Genomic DNA, 14,819 nt, shown 5'->3' with positions numbered 1-14,819 from the left:
TTGAATAAAAACTGCTTTAAAGCTGGAAAAAACACAAACTAACTATGACATTGTTTTAACTTTTTGATCTGTATTTGTCTTTAGATTTACTACGCTCTCTACTCCTTCGATGCCCGTTGTGCCAATGAACTGAGCATCTCAGCCAACCAGCAGCTGCGGATTCTGGAGTTCCAGGACATGAACGGCAACAGCGACTGGTGGCTGGGAGAAGCAGGAGGCCGGCGGGGCTATGTGCCTTCCAACTACATCCGCAAATCAGAATACACATGAACAAGCGGATGATACCTGAGACTGTATTTGGACCGGAGAAGGCTGCGAGCGGACAGAACAAATAGACAAACGACCATCTGGACACGCTGTGACTTATTTTTGATCTGTTTTCATGGAGTTTGGTAGTGAGAAGGACTGACTGTTGCTGCTGACTCTGCTCCTTAAAGTTAGCATTATATGCCTATATTTATAGACTTTTTATATTATTTTTACATTCTGTTGTTTCCAGCAGAAAACCTGTGAATTGCACCAGATTTTTGCCATATTCTCTGGAGCTGAAGACAATGAATTGTACGTTTTTAAGATAACAGTCTTAAAGGTTAGCACATTGGGAGATTGCAATGGAAATGTGAATAATTTGGGTTCAGACTGGTTCTTCTAAGCAAACATCAAGTGGTATAGAGACAGACTGGCCTAAACACTGTGTTAATGAATTGTATTCTGCATGTGGTTTATTACACCACTAGAATTATGCATGAACATTAGATGCATTTACGCCGTACTGTTCAACAATCAAGGATTGAGGCACTTAGGATGATTATCCACTGGTTGCTGGTTTTGAAGTGTCTGTGGAGCCATCAACAAGAATGTGGAGTGTTGTATGAAATGAATTAAAAGCATGGACAAAGTTGAATGGCATATTATATATATGGTTTACAAGCACTCCCCCTCGTCAGTAACCTGAATACACTTTTGAACTGGGTTGACACTGTGCAAACAGGTGATGACCCTTTAACCTGTCAGAGGTTAACGAACAGGGAGAGAGAGATAGTGGTCTGATCTTTACTCTGATTTCTCCACATACTCCCCATGTACATTATATATAGAGCTGTATATTGAGTATATGATATTGCTCCCACTGTAAAGTGATCACTGTTTGAATAAAAAACAGCTCAGCTGACAAATAATGACAGTGTCCTTTTTTCGTTTTTCCTTTGTGGTGTAAGATCATCATCGTGTTACATTAGGGCTGGTCACAATATCAGATTTGGACTACATGATTATCACGACCTGAAGAATTTTTTTTTTATCCAAATGAACTGCACACAAAATGCATGTGTAAGGAGGTGGAGAGAGAGTCTGTAACCATAAATGTACAAAAGGAACAAATATGCTTACCGCCATGACAAAGCAAGAGCGGAAAGAAATAATTTAAAGGCATGTTATTTTTACGATAAAATCTGTATTAACACAAAGTCAGTATTTCATTTTTAAATGTCACGGTTATCATGCCAATATCTGTACATTGCAAAACCCCTACATAAGGGTTTCTAACAACAGACCACAAAAAGATGCAATCTGTCATCATTAGATGTCACAACTTCCCCACAGCACATGAACACACCACATAGAGAGAGAGACTTTTGAAATCAATCTTTTCTTTAAACTGTCGTCATACAACAATAATGCATTTCCAAGCGGTACTATTGCAAAGACGGTTGCTTCTGTTTGCCTCATTGTAGCCACAATCAACAACACAGGACAAAACACAAGTTTTCTTTTTGTCATTTAGTCTGCAATAGAGACATGAAAGTACATGAATACATGAAAATGATGCCAGGCCGCCAGACTGGATCACCAGCCTGGCTTCATTTTCCCAGAAGACTTCAAGCCTGGTGACAGACAACATAGCAAAGTGGAAGTGATGGTGTCTCTATTCTGTAGCCATAACATTGTGCAATCAACATTTACTTTATGACACGATGAAGCAAAAAAACGTGTCTATTGCCCGTTCAAGGCGTTTAACTATGACACGCTGCAAATCTGTGCAAGCTCATTTTTATGCATTATTTTGTTAAAGCAACATTATGTAGGAATTGGTATTTTGTGGGATTTGGCACTCCTTGGTTTCTAAGGACAACACCACTGTCGTAAATACATATCCCAGGTTTCTGTAACAGTATTGTCAAATGTAATGTCAGATGAGCTAACGAGCTAAAGGTTAAATGCTCTTTAATATTGAGAAACTTCAGATCACTCAGGAATGTTGACAAAGAAGACCTGACGAGCACAAAAAGATTTTAAAGATTTTGTGGGAGAACTTTACACAGAGCTACGTGCTTGCTGCTTTTACTTTTGATGACCTCGACAGAAATAAAGGGGCACAGGGCAAAAAAAGACAAAGTTTTGAGTCACATGTAACGTCTGTCAAATCAATGCAGGGTCCTAATGATTAACAGGGGGGTGTAGTGTTTGCGGGGTCTCCGTGTTATTTAGGACGCGCATCTCAGCAAAAAACCTTAGACTGGTCCCATCATGGCCAGGGTCTACAGCAACATGGGCTGCTTGATAGCTTTACTCATACAACTATGTGCACTCACTGCGTTTGGACAAGACTTCCATGTAAGTATGAATCATGGAATCTTAAGTTGTATTAATATTCTGGAAAACATGCAAAGCTTGGTAAATAATCGATATATTTTGTGACAGGCAATCACAGAAACAGATGACCTTACTGGTAAAAACACTCACTCACTTTCCAGTTAACTAAAACTTGACTTTATCAGTCCTTCATGACTAGAATGCTTAAATACCTCTTTTTCCCCTCACAGAATATGAGTATTATTATTACGATTTCCCCACTGAAATCCCTGCAGAAGAGGCTGATTTGACTCTAGATGACTGGTTGTATGAGCTCCTGGATATGACAGGTAAACAACTTCTGGCAAAAACAGCACATATGAGGGTTTATGATACGTGAATGCATGCAAGATTGATCAAGACATCCTTACAATCTATTGCACTCTGCTCCTGACTGTTTTTTCTTGTCTTCATTTAGATGAGTGTGATCCAAACCCATGTTTGAACGGGGGCTCCTGTGACACTGCTGCTGATGGCGGCTTCTTATGTGTGTGCCCCGAGCGTTACACAGGAAAAAGGTGTCAGACAGGTACGAGTGTGCTCATTAATCTGCAGCAATTGACATAGGGGATGACTAGCTAATATGTATTTTCCCTAAACTACCTATTTTTCTAAGTTTTACAAGATCAGGTAAATCAGAGCTTCATTTAATTTTAAGTTTCATTTTATCACTTCTTTATTTATTCATTTATTTTTATCTTCCCAGTTTTGTTTGTATTCTCTGTATTTTACTCTATATAATTACTTAATGATCTACCATTTCTTATATGTTTCCATTGCTCTTATATGAAATGTTTTTATTGCACTTTATTGCTCTGTTTGTCTTAATTGTTCCTGAGTATCCTGCTTCTGCTTTGTTTGTCAAAGCACTTTGTAAACCCTGTTTTTAAAGGTGCTATATAAATAAAGCTATTATAAAAAGCTATTATTTATATTACTCAGAGGTTGCAAATGTTTTTTCAAAGGCTCAGTAAAGGCATTATAATTCCTAGAGTACAATGATATGATATATCTTAATAACTGTTCTTGCATTTTTTCAGTTTTCAATTTAAAACTACTTTGTGTAGGATTGGAAAAAATATAACTTTGGTGCCCCCCAGTGCTAGAAACACAAATATATGTAGCTCTGATGAACAAAAACTTAATTTGGATGTAGTTTTTGAGTTAAATAAATGTCAAAGAATCATTGAGGGCATGACCTTATTTCCAAGTGATGTTGAGAGTACAATTAAAAATGAATAAATACACACAAAAATGATTCATGAGAAAGTTAGAAACATTTACATTCAAGAGCGACATAATTGTAATCATGGTTTTAAATTACCATCGTGTTAAGTTTTAATCTGCGCCGTAAAATGTTCCAAGCTGTGTGCAGCACAAAAACGGAAAAGCAGTTTCACAGGTCAAATAAGCATGTTGACATTAAGGTCTTTAGATTAGAATAGATTTTTATTGCCTTTTGCACAGAAACAGGTCAGTACAGGTACGCTGGAATTCTTGTGCGTGTCTCTGGGAGTCAGCTTAAAATAAGAAAAGGCAAAGAAAGGCAGTAAGAGGAGCGGAAAACACAAAAAAGTAGGAACATAGACACTATATAGAAAAGGTACACACTAAGAATTATATAAAAACTAAAATCATAGAAAATACACAGTAAAATATTGCACACCAAATAAAATAGAATTATTTTACTAATGAATAATACCACAATAAATACATAGAATACTATAATGGACTGAAAAGAAATAAAATTAATGAACCTTGTGTTTTCTCAGTGAAAGATGTTTGCAAGAACGTGAACTGTGGCCGTGGAAGCTGTGTCGTCACCACGACTGCTCCGTTCTACGAGTGCAAGTGCAAGCCTCCATACAGGCCACCCAACTGCAAGAAGGGTCTGTTGTTATGTATATGTTATTCTACTGATTTTTTCTAGTCAATCTTAATTTCTTGTCTCATTTGCACTGGACATCAGTCAGTGATCTTCTCGCCTGCATTCACAGCATCTCCCTGCAGGCCCAATCCCTGTCAGAATGGAGGCTCTTGCACGAAGGGTCCCAAACGCTCCTCCGTCCAGTGTTCCTGCCCCGGTGGATACAGCGGAAAGTTCTGCGAAGTCGGTAAATACAAATACATCATCGTCCAAAATAGAAGTCCACATGGTAAAGGTTCCATATTGCCTTTTTGATCATAAAGCAAGTCAAGGTGCCATATAAATATTCTGAAAGTATCAAGATGCTCGATCCACAGAGAAATGCACCCAGCCTGTATTCAGACACTGAGGCGTCAGGACTTCTGTAACGTTGTGACATCACAGCTATATAGTTACCTCCGGCAAAAACACCGGCAGAGCTGATGCGGAAACATGGTGGGCCGTGCCTGCTCAGGCCTGGGAGAGCTGACCAATCATAGCAGACCTGTCTTTCGGGAGGGAGGCTTTAAAGACACAGGCACTAAAGCAGAGTGTTCAGACAGAGGGTGAATAGAGGTGCTGCAGCAATGGACAATACCGGACCTTAAAAACCGCATACTGTACATATTACCTGGTTAAAGAGAAACTTTTTTTTTTTTTTTCCAGGACGAAACGACTGCTACCAAGACAACGGTGAGTCTTACCTTGGCATGGTGAGCGAGACAGTGGAAGGAGAAGAGTGTCTGGACTGGAATTCCTATTTCATCGTGCAGAAAGGCAGCGATCCCTTCCAAGAGTACGCAGGCTTCGATGGAATCGGGCCGCACAACTACTGCAGGTGAGGAGCCATCTTGTGTAAACATTGCACGTTACTGTTGACAAAAACATGTTTGTGCTCATACGTGCATACAGTACAAGTATATGGACTTGAAACCACAGAAAAGATCTATAAATATGTTGACATTGCCCTTACAGTACTTGATTTGACATGTGTATTCAAGGAACCCTGATGGAGACGATCAGCCCTGGTGCTTCATTAACAAAGATAACAAACTGAAGTGGAACTACTGTAAAGTTAGGAAATGTTCTGAAGGTAAAACACACACACACAAACACACACAGAAAGATACTGGCCGCTACAAGTTTCATTTGCTCATTTTGATTCCCCTTTCCTGCCAGCTCCACAAACAGTTCCAACTCCAGCCAAGCCAGACACCTCCGCTGCCCAGTTCTCCCAGTGTGGGAAGCCGCAGCCCGGCCGCTCGGCCCGAATCTTCGGTGGGAAGAAGTCTCTTCCTGGAGCTCATCCGTGGCAGGTTTCCCTGCAGACCAGACCCAAAGGCTCCTCCAGGCCCTTCAGCCACATCTGTGGAGGCGTCCTCATCGAGTCCTGCTGGGTGCTCACTGCTGCACACTGCATGTAAGTACGTGTTTTCCAGACTGGTCGATGTGGACAAGCTCACCTCGGCTTTATTTAATTCTCTTGTGGGGTTTGTTTGTAACAGAAAAAGCGGAGAGGAAATTCAGGTGGTGCTGGGGGGAGTGGACATAGAGAAGGATGAAGTGTACGATCAGGTCATTCAAGTGGAGAAGGCCATTGTGCATGAGGAATATAGGGAGAGCCCCTTTGCTCTTCATAATGATGTCGGTGAGGTGCAAAAATGGCTTTATTCACTATTATTCAATGAAATATAATTAGAATGAAAACCTGTTCTGTCTAATTTTCTGACTTCCTGTCTCTCCTGTGCAGCCATGCTTCAGCTGAAAGTGACGGACAAACCGTACTGTGCCAAAGAAACACGCTTTGTAAAGACAGTCTGTCTGCCAAACGTGCACTTCACCAATGGGACCGAGTGTGTGATCTCAGGGTGGGGCGTGACTGAAACACGTAAGCATCATTTCAGTCTGCACTGTCAAAATCACTCAGATCAGTACGAGTTAAATGTGCAGTACGTAAGAATTTTGTCAAAAACATTCAAAAATGATCAACTGAATATGTAGAAAATAACAATTCTGAGATTATTATGACATTATTATTATTATACCTATGTATTGTGTCGCAAAGATATATAGCCTACTGAAGTTAGCATGCTAACCAGCTAGCCCCGACCCATCCCGGTCCAAAGCCCCTGTGCTTGCAGTGTAAACACCAACACTCCCCGGGTAGCAGTTAGCAGTTACTCCAGCAATAAGCTGGCCCCTATTTGTTTTGAATTCGACAGGTGGTCAACTCTTACATATTGCACCTTTAATGGGGTCAAATTGATGGTCATAATTAGTCAAAAGGATTTAAACTCTATTTGAGTTGAGATAAAGCGACTGAGCTACGCAGAACAAGTAATTGTAAGATCATTAAAACCAAAAGGAACAGCACAGTTCTGAGATTAAACCAATAAAATGGGAAATGTTTTGAACTTTGGCAGCTCATGGATATTCATCCAGTTCACCACTAGCACGCATTTACATCGGAAAACAGGGTAATGTATTTCTTATTTCAAAGTGTGTCATTTCAGGTGATTTTTTTAATTGATTTTTTTAAATGTCACAAAACAAAATACAAAAAGTAAAATAAAATAAATTGCAATAGGTAGTGTAGAAAGTGGACTATTTTTCAAAACCTGGTTCCTACATTACCCACAATGCACCTCAGCCACTGTGAGTTATCCTGTAAGACTTGACTAAATGTACCACTGAATAAATTTAAACATTACAGCTGAAGTGACTCTCTTCCTGTCTCAGAGAAGTACGGTACCAACCAGCTGCTGGATGCTCGCGTCCTCCTGATCTCCCAGGAGAAATGTAAAGCTCCCCACGTCTACGGAGGCTCGCTGGACGACAGCATGTTCTGTGCAGGCAACATGAAAGGAGGCGTTGACTCCTGCCAGGTCTGTGAGACACATATTTTTCTCTATTCATGAGAATAAATAAGGAGAGAACCCTGATAAAAACACCTCTTCTGTGTCCCTGCAGGGTGACTCTGGTGGCCCCCTGGTGTGTGAGCGTAACGGGACCCACTACGTTGTCGGTGTGGTGAGCTGGGGCGATGGCTGCGGAAAGAAGTACAAGCCTGGTGTCTACGCCAACGTCCGCAGATTTACTGACTGGATTGCTTCTCAGTTAATCTCATGAGGATGCACGTGATCATAAAGTGCTGTGTGTGTGACCTCCAGACACACTGCCGCTAACTCTGTACTGTCCTCTTGTATCAATAACACACTTTCCTTTTGTCAGAAAAAGTTTGTGAAAGTTGTCACTCCATCCCCGGAATGACACATTAACTCATATGTATTAGTGTTTTAAAGGTGCAGTATGTAAGAATTGGCCACTGTATCACCAGAGTAATCACTTCTTTTTATTCATCCATGACTGTCGCTACTGTTAGCTTATTAGTTCAGTTAGCTGTGCAGCTAGCAGGACTACCAGCTGAGTGTTGGTGTTTTTGAGCTTTGGACCTGCAGGGAAAGAGGTTTTCAGGCCTTCGGCTAGCTGGTTAGCATGCTAGCTTCAGTAGTTATCTCTACTACAGGATACATAGATGTTATTTCTACACATTCTGTTCATAATATTAGTTAATTTTTGAATGTTTTGAACTTAATTTCTCACATACTGTGTTGCAACTTTAAGTCGCTGTTTTTATGTTACAATACTAAGGTTCCACCTACTTTTTGTAAGCATGCTTGGAGCAACTGTTAATAAAGACAACTGTAAAGTATACTTCTGAGTGACTCCTTTAAACCGACGTTTATCACTAATTTGTGACTCGTATGGGTTCATATTAAAAGCGATAGGTATACTTTGTGGTAATTTCCGATGATTGGCGATGCATTGTCAGACCAAGATATGTTTTTTTCTGTTTGTTGTTCTGGTTTTGACATTGCACAACAATTGCCAATACAAACTTGTATCTTTCATTTGGACACAGTCCTCTGGAGACCAAAGATCACAGGAAAAAACAAACATCTAGATGATGCAAATAAGAAAAGAAAGAAAAGCAGCCAACAGTCTCATATTCTTTAAATTAATATCACAAACTCTCCATAAGATGATGCATCCTTAGACTCTGACTCTGTTTTAAGAAAAAACACAGCCTCTGTATATCTCTGTATCTCTGGTTACATAGAATAACCCTGGCTGCTATGATAAAACCTGTGCCAGCTCAAACAGCCGTGGTAGGTTGTGATGTTAATCCCGGACACAAACACATTTCTGGGTATTCTTGTAGAGGTTGTTTAAGTCACTCTTCGACATGTTTTAGCACATCTCTCCAAAAAGGCAGTATCAAGGGACAATCCAAAGGCTTGTTACGTTTCCAACATTTATTATCTTTAACCCAAACTGTCTGAGGAATAGAGAATAGGGAATAATATCTATACAGAATATTAAAGGTGCAATATGTTAGAAGTGGCCATCTGTCAAATTCATACTCAAAAGACAAATATCACTGGACTAGCTGCTAACTGCTGCTAACTGTTGGCAGGTTAGCTCAGGTAGCCATGCAGCTAGTGGTCCGGACTGGGAGCTCAGGGACCCAGGGGGCTGTTGGAAGAGTATCTCTGTTTGTGTTGTGACATAACCAACAGGTTGTGTACATTTTCATTGAGAGTTTTGTAACATGGGTTCTTTTATCTGTCTGTCTTGCTGTATTATCCTATAATGTTAGATGATAAGACAATTATGGGTGAAAACGCTCAAAACTGAACTAAAATGATCAACAAATGTGAAGGAATGACGTTTATGTATTGTGTGTTAAAGCATATCTAGCGTGCAAACCAGCTAGCCCCATTCAAGCGCCCATTCTGGACTGCTAGCTGCATGGCTAACTCAGCTAACTAGCTAACGGCAGCAACAGTTGACAGTAGTTTACTCTGGCGATATGCTGCTGCCCATTTCTTCATTATTAATTCAACATGTGGCCAATTTTTAATTGACATTTCCTTCATCTGGTTATGTTGCGTCGTAATCAATGATATTCCAACCCTAGTTTAGCTTTTCTTGGTCTGATATCTACAAAAGAATGACTGCGTGGAGGCAACGTGAAAAAGTGCTGACAGAGAGGTTAAAGTTGAAACCGACAAGTGCAGAATGACAGTAAATAAGACGAGGTCAAAAAACTGAAACGACGACAATGTCCTAAAACACACAAACTCCCGCAGAATCAATGCATCTGGCTAAAGATTAATATGTGTGAGGGGGACGTCAGCGAGGTCTGGGGGATTAAAGTCGATCACTGGATCTTCAGTCGTCTACATTGTGCTGAGACTCACACACAGCACCATGCTGGCTGCAGCGGCCTTGCTCATAAGCCTGAGTCTGTTAAGTGTCCACGGACAAGACCCGACTGTAAGTTTCTCAACATCTCGATGAATAAATGGTGAAATGATTTAGTTATTATTATTATTATTATTAGTAAGCTTGCTGATCTGTCCTCTTCTGTGATTTTGTCATTTCAGCTGGACGCTTCTTGTAAGAATCTTTCCTAATGTACATTTGATTTATATGTTGTGTCTTAATTTAATCTTTTTAACATGTATAGAAAGTAGTTTAATCTTATTGACGGAGATATGGATGATTATAATGTGCAAAATATTGTAGTTTTGAGACGTTTTGCCTCAATCACAGTAGTCAATCACAGAAAGTAGTTTAATCTTATTGACGGAGATATGGATGATTATAATGTGCAAAATATTGTAGTTTTGAGACGTTTTCCCTCAATCACAGTTAATCCTTTTGAGTCCTGCTTTCATTCTGTTAATTATTTAAAGGTTTTGTTGCTCTTTTTATTTCTTACAATATCTATAATACTTTCAACACCTCTATAATTGAATAATGTATTTAATATAATCATGAGGGTTATCATTTAAACTAATCATCCATCTTAGAATTTTGTTCTTTTCTATTGTTTCTCAGCTGAAAATCCATTTTTTTAATTTGCACAATCATTCTGATAAATGTCTGTACGGACCGCTTTTTGTTACACAACTGCGGTGTTTGAACAGCTATCTCTTCTTGCAGACATAGATTATGGAGATTACGCAGGCACCGACGCTCCTGACAGAGTTTTCAATTTTGACGACTGGCTGTTTGACCTCCTGGAGGACAGTAAGTGGCACCAGAAGTTTCTGTGTGATTCGAGCTACATTGTGTCTCCATCTCCCCTCTCTGCACATACACTCACACTTTGTCCCTTTATTTACAGATTCCTGTGATCCAAACCCTTGTTTCAATGGTGGCTCGTGCCGAAGTACATCTGATACAAGATTCACATGCACTTGTCCTGAGCCTTACGTTGGCAAGAGGTGTCAAAAAGGTAGGAATCCCCAGCATGGATTCAGTTTTAACTCTCAGTTACTACATTGTTTTGGTCGATTACAGTGGTCTCCTTCGAGGTTATTAAAGCTTATTTCTATATCCTATTAATGTTTATGCACATGGCTCACGTGGTGCTAACTTTTGCTTTTGATAACTTTGATTATTTAGTGAGAAACGTTTGCCAGAACATCAAGTGTGGCCGTGGTGACTGTGTCGTCAACCTAAACAAACCTCCATTTTATGAGTGCAAGTGCAGACCACCCTTCCAAGGCCCCGACTGCAAGACCTGTGAGTATCCCATACCCCATCTTTTACTTAATCTTTTGACAAATTAAGTGGGATATTACATTGGGTTGTAAACAAACAAACAAACAAACGAACTGGGTTTGCCAATATTCTTTGAATCCCTTGCTACACCCCTACAATTGTACATATAACTTGTTTATTTCTCGTCTGCATCAGTGCCAACCTCGCCCTGTGAGCCCAACCCCTGCCAGAACGGAGGCTCTTGCATCAAAGGGAACCGCCGTTTCCGCTGCGCTTGTCCTGCTGGATTTGCTGGGAAATTCTGTGAAGCTGGTAAAGACTTTAAAAAGGATACTGTGTTTATCACCCTGACTGATAGAACCAACCTCATGTAAAAAGTGGCATCTTGTGTGATTTTAAGCTCATTTTGAATTGTCTTCTGACACAATCCTTCCTCTATAGCTCCTACTGACTGTTATAGCGGAAATGGAGAGACATACAGGGGTGCTGTCAGTACGACAGAAGACGGGCTGGAGTGTCTGGACTGGAAGTCCAATTTCATCATGCTGAATGGGGACGATCCTTCTTCTGTGTTCGCAGACTTTAATGGACTGGATAATAACTACTGCAGGTATCAACAAATTATAATTTCACTATCTAGCTATCATTTCTGTTATTTGAAATCAGTATGTGTACCATTTATGCAATTTTAGCATCTTTGAAATTATTCTGGTATTGTAATTTTGCTGAAAATATTGATTAGATGTTGTCAGCCTGTTTGTTTAAGGAGGAGCTACGGAAGCCCTGATAAGCAAAAATAAAATAATAATAATGATTAAAAAAATACTGCTACTACTACTGCTGATCATTTTCTAAGTCTAAATTTTTTTCTCTCCTGTTTATGACTGAAGCACAGGTGAAAAAAAAGTTTGTAACATTTAAGTAATTTAAAGCTTTTGTTTTCAGCTGTGTAACAGGTGAAAAAAACAGTTTTTTGGTGAAAAGAAAAAGGTTTGCTTCAAAACAAGTTCACCGGTTTCACAAATATAACAAAATTAAGTAACTTAACCTAAAGTTAAGTCATAAATACAGCAGACTTTTTAGATCAGACAGATTTTTTTGGTTGTTTTTTCTCACTTGCCTCTCAGGGCTTCTGTAGATTCCCTGTGCGAGAGGGGGAATCTTACCACTGGGGGGAACCAAAGACAGAAGTTTCCCAATCTACACCTGCAGCCACCAGTTTTTATTCCCAAATGAGGATGTGTGGGCTATACAGCCTTTTAAAATGATTATTGATAACAAATTGCTTAAAATATATAAAACTAACTGTCCCTTTATATCAGCAAACTTCTCTATGTCCCCTCTCCGGTTATTCCTTTCTCTTTCTTTTCTTGTCTAATAGTTGTAATATTTATTCCAAATTTTAGGAACCCAGATGGGGATAGCAAGCCCTGGTGTTTTATTAAAAAACAAAACAAACTGGAATGGGACTACTGCAATGTCAAGAAGTGCTCTCAAGGTGATCTAACACACACACACACACACACACACACATACACACACACACATTATATATATTCAGTATGTACTGTATGTCCGCACTGTGCTCATTCTTATCTGATACGTCTCAGTCCCAACCACTCCACCGCCAGTCAAACCAGTCACAACAGTGCCAGAATCTACCCAGTTCTCCCAGTGTGGCAGATCTCAGTCTCGCACCAGCAGGATTTTTGGGGGCAGCAAGTCTTTCCCCGGCGCCCACCCCTGGCAGGTGTCCCTGCAGGCCAGACCCAAACGCTCAAGCTTTGAGTTTCAGCACACGTGTGGTGGAATCCTCCTGTCGTCCTGCTGGGTCCTTACTGCCGCCCACTGCATGTAGGTGTTGTATTTAACTTGTACGAAACTTCCAATTAAATATGTTTATATTTTTATAAAATAAGCTGATGTTTATTTTGTTTTTGTTGTCCAGTTCAGCTGCTAGCGAATACCAAGTGGTACTGGGAGGCGTGAACATAGAGAAACGGGAGGAGATGGATCAGACCATCCCAGTAATACAAACGATTGTTCATGAGAACTACAGGGACACTGGAAGCGCTCTTTACAACGACATCGGTTTGTCACATTTATCGAATTTATAAAGTGCCATATAAATACTGTGACGGTATCAAAACGCTCAACCCAGGGAGAAATGATGCAGATACACAGTGGGCAGTGCCTGCTCAGGCCTGTGAGAGCTGACCAATCAGAGCAGACTGGGGTTTTCGGGAGGGGAGCATTAAAGAGAAAAGAGAGTGAATAGAGGTGCTGCAGCAATGGACAGTATAAGAAAAAATATTGTGTTTTCAGAATATTAAAGCGTGTAAACATTTTCTGGCAGACCACAATAAAAGTATGAACCTCGAAATGAGTACAGTATGGGACCTTTAAACTTATATTACTTTGATTCAAACTTTCAAGTCATTTATTTATTAATTTTACAATATTTATTTTGTTTATATCACTTTTTAATTATGATAATGCATTAGCAATATAGACTTGTTAATGGAAAAGTGATTTGATTAGTCTATCAATCTAATGATCGTCACTTTGTGTTAATTTCTTGTGCAGCTCTACTTAAACTCAAAGTCACGGACAGCCCTTACTGTGCCAAGGAGACCCGCTTTGTGAAGTCAGCGTGTCTACCAGACCAGGCCTTCGCAGCTGGCAAGGAGTGCGTGATCTCTGGATGGGGAGCCACTGAAACACGTAATTTACTATTTATCAAAGTCCCTTTCATGTCATGCAAACAGATTACATTTTGATGAAATAATGATTCAGTATTTCCATAAAGTTGTGGGAGTTGTAAGAGACAGAATAGTCAAGAGGCCAAGATATCCCAACTTGTACCTCCAAAGACACTGGATCCTACATTTCCCATAATACAATGGGATGATAATAATCTTTTACTAGACCCTCATTTAGTTCTTATTGTTAGCTTGTTTCTCACTGTTGTTCATATTTGCTTACTTTTCAGAGAGGTACAGCCGCCAGCTGTTGAACGCTCGTGTGTTCCTGATCTCTGACGCGCGATGCAAAGCTCGTGAGGTCTATGGAAGTGTGCTGGACAGCAGCATGTTCTGTGCAGGGATCATGCAGGGGGGTACCGACTCCTGTCAGGTGTGTATATTTATGAATGTGAAGAATTTGCATGCAAAGTGCTCATGCAAGTGCTGTTGATACAACCACACATCTGCCTTCAAGCAATCAGTTTGTATAAGAGGAAGAGAAAGAAGAATCAAATGTTAAAATACATTTTTTGGGATCAATTTGTATTAGACGTGTCAGTGGCCCTCAACAGAAAGTATTATATTCTTAACCTGCTCTTTCTAACTCTGCAGGGCGACTCAGGTGGACCCTTGGTGTGTCAGGATAATGGAGTACACTATATCAGCGGTGTGGTGAGCTGGGGCCACGGCTGTGGTGTGAGGGACAAGCCTGGTGTCTACGCCAACGTCAGCGCATTTACCGACTGGATCAAAAGCAAGATGAACTGAACTACACTAGTCAAGTGAATTTAATCACTGTAATGTTAAATAATTTTTGTTTGTGGAAATAAAACAGACTTCATCTTTGCTTGGCTTGAAAAAAACAACAACAGTTTATTTCATCAGCGATAAAACCAAGCATTTACTCCCAGCCCAGCTTTGAGTTAAAAGGAGCACCGATACAAACTCACAAAGCTGAACCT

The 14,819-nt window shown here is 40.1% G+C and overlaps 3 protein-coding genes across 6 annotated transcripts in view; all 3 read left to right on the top strand.

Moving 5' to 3' along the window:
* dnmbp (dynamin binding protein) overlaps positions 1 to 1,178 on the top strand; it is a 52,684-nt gene extending 51,506 nt beyond the window's left edge. For all 4 annotated transcript variants that reach the window (XM_073489356.1, XM_073489355.1, XM_073489354.1 and 1 more), the window contains one exon: positions 85 to 1,178. In XM_073489356.1, the coding sequence (XP_073345457.1) occupies positions 85 to 270 (186 nt within the window). In that variant the 3' untranslated portion in view covers positions 271 to 1,178. The remainder of the gene's footprint in view (positions 1 to 84) is intronic.
* A 1,348-nt stretch (positions 1,179 to 2,526) lies between these two features.
* Positions 2,527 to 8,171, top strand: LOC141015199 (hyaluronan-binding protein 2-like). Its single transcript, XM_073489153.1, has 12 exons — positions 2,527 to 2,617; positions 2,823 to 2,921; positions 3,050 to 3,160; positions 4,350 to 4,520; positions 4,629 to 4,745; positions 5,204 to 5,375; positions 5,539 to 5,630; positions 5,717 to 5,957; positions 6,043 to 6,185; positions 6,288 to 6,425; positions 7,277 to 7,422; positions 7,508 to 8,171. Exons 1-12 carry the CDS (start codon positions 2,527 to 2,529, stop codon positions 7,664 to 7,666), a joined length of 1,680 nt encoding a protein of 559 aa, XP_073345254.1. The 3' UTR covers positions 7,667 to 8,171.
* Positions 8,172 to 9,764: 1,593 nt separating this feature from the next.
* Positions 9,765 to 14,703, top strand: LOC141015105 (hyaluronan-binding protein 2-like). Its single transcript, XM_073489025.1, has 12 exons — positions 9,765 to 9,877; positions 10,534 to 10,636; positions 10,734 to 10,844; positions 11,015 to 11,134; positions 11,309 to 11,425; positions 11,555 to 11,723; positions 12,520 to 12,611; positions 12,724 to 12,967; positions 13,062 to 13,204; positions 13,700 to 13,837; positions 14,106 to 14,248; positions 14,470 to 14,703. The coding sequence occupies exons 1-12, from the start codon at positions 9,812 to 9,814 to the stop codon at positions 14,623 to 14,625; spliced, it is 1,602 nt and encodes a 533-aa protein (XP_073345126.1). The 5' UTR covers positions 9,765 to 9,811; the 3' UTR covers positions 14,626 to 14,703.
* The last annotated feature ends 116 nt before the right edge of the window (positions 14,704 to 14,819 follow it).

This window comes from Pagrus major, chromosome 20 (assembly GCF_040436345.1).
Source record: "Pagrus major chromosome 20, Pma_NU_1.0".
In the NCBI taxonomy this organism is placed as follows: Eukaryota; Metazoa; Chordata; class Actinopteri; order Spariformes; family Sparidae; genus Pagrus; species Pagrus major.
This window is presented reverse-complemented; position numbering and strand designations above follow the sequence as displayed.

What these genes read in the sequence shown, in the direction of transcription:
- LOC141015199 (XM_073489153.1), top strand. Translation starts at nt 2,527, where the DNA reads ATGGCCAGGGTCTACAGCAACATGGGCTGCTTGATAGCTTTACTCATA. An exon ending in TGGACAAGACTTCCATGTAA is followed by an intron (nt 2,618 to 2,822) that starts GTATGAATCATG and finishes TTCCCCTCACAG; the next exon opens with AATATGAGTATTATTATTAC. An exon ending in CTCACTGCTGCACACTGCAT is followed by an intron (nt 5,958 to 6,042) that starts GTAAGTACGTGT and finishes TGTTTGTAACAG; the next exon opens with AAAAAGCGGAGAGGAAATTC.
- LOC141015105 (XM_073489025.1), top strand. Translation starts at nt 9,812, where the DNA reads ATGCTGGCTGCAGCGGCCTTGCTCATAAGCCTGAGTCTGTTAAGTGTC. An exon ending in CTGGATAATAACTACTGCAG is followed by an intron (nt 11,724 to 12,519) that starts GTATCAACAAAT and finishes TCCAAATTTTAG; the next exon opens with GAACCCAGATGGGGATAGCA. An exon ending in CTTACTGCCGCCCACTGCAT is followed by an intron (nt 12,968 to 13,061) that starts GTAGGTGTTGTA and finishes TTTGTTGTCCAG; the next exon opens with TTCAGCTGCTAGCGAATACC.